The sequence below is a fragment of the Eimeria tenella genome, genomic scaffold, assembly GCF_000499545.2.
Source record: "Eimeria tenella Houghton genomic scaffold, Eth_scaff1833, whole genome shotgun sequence".
In the NCBI taxonomy this organism is placed as follows: Eukaryota; Apicomplexa; class Conoidasida; order Eucoccidiorida; family Eimeriidae; genus Eimeria; species Eimeria tenella.
This window is the reverse complement of record NW_013541668.1, coordinates 1-933: the sequence shown is the minus strand read 5'-3', so window position 1 is coordinate 933 and position 933 is coordinate 1. Positions and strand designations below refer to the sequence as shown.

The window sequence follows — 933 nt, the reverse complement described above, 5'->3', positions numbered from 1 at the left end:
ATTTTGCTGCAGCAGCAGCAGCAGCAGCAGCAGCAACAGCAGCGGGCGAGGGCCAGCGCCTCTGTGTTCTCTCACTTGGGGCAAAAGGATGAAGTAGAGTCTTCTGAAGAGGAAAAAGAAAAGAAAGAAATGAAAGAAATAGAAGAAAAAGAAATAAAAGAAGAAAAGGAAATAAAAAATAAAAAGAAATTCAAACTGACGGCAGTTGTGGCGGCGTGGGCGAAGAACCCGGCGGGCTTTTGGTGAGGTGTACGTACACCTCAAATCAGGAAAGAAGACGAAATTGAATTTCTCGAAAGGCTCATTTAAATCATTCTGCGTTTATTATTCATCATCTATCATTTATTACTTATTATTTATTTTTTTAATTTATTTATTTACTTTTTTATTTATTTCACTTTTCTGTTCTTCTGTGCCCCGCTGGGGTGTCAAGACACCTCAGCGCCGTTCTTTTTGCTTTCTTCCTTTTCAGCCAAATTGCCAACTGCGATTTCTTCTCTTCCATTTATTGTTTGTTTTTAATGTTTTAATTATGCATTTTTATTTATTTATTTATTTATTTATTATTTATTTATTTGTCAGGTGCTGTTCCTGGACGAGCGAGTGGGAAATTTCTTTTTCTCTTTTTACGCCCAGCGAAGACTCCGTTTCGATTGAAGTAAAAAAGGAATTAAAATGAATTTTAAATAATTAATCAATAGTTTTAATTAATTAATTAATTAATTAGTTTTAATTACCAATTAATTGATTTAATTAATTAAATTAATTTAATTTCATTAATTTAATTTCATTAATTTAATTATTTTGTTTTTCGTTCTAATCAGGGAGAGTCTGCGGTGCGCGTACACCTCAATGAAGACGCTTCTGCCCACCTCAGCTTCACCCGGACCTTCCCAGCAGCAGCAGCAGCAGCAGCAGCAGCAGCACCTGTTG

At 35.4% G+C, this 933-nt stretch overlaps 1 protein-coding gene across 1 annotated transcript in view; it reads left to right on the top strand.

Moving 5' to 3' along the window:
- Window positions 1–929, top strand: part of ETH_00036370 (capping protein alpha-like subunit, putative) — a gene marked incomplete at both ends in the record, with an annotated part of 2,709 nt that extends 1,780 nt beyond the window's left edge. The window contains 3 exons of the mRNA XM_013373948.1: window positions 3–242; window positions 583–658; window positions 825–929. Coding sequence (XP_013229402.1) covers window positions 3–242; window positions 583–658; window positions 825–929 — 421 coding nt within the window. The remainder of the gene's footprint in view (window positions 1–2; window positions 243–582; window positions 659–824) is intronic.
- Between the last annotated feature and the right edge of the window lie 4 nt (window positions 930–933).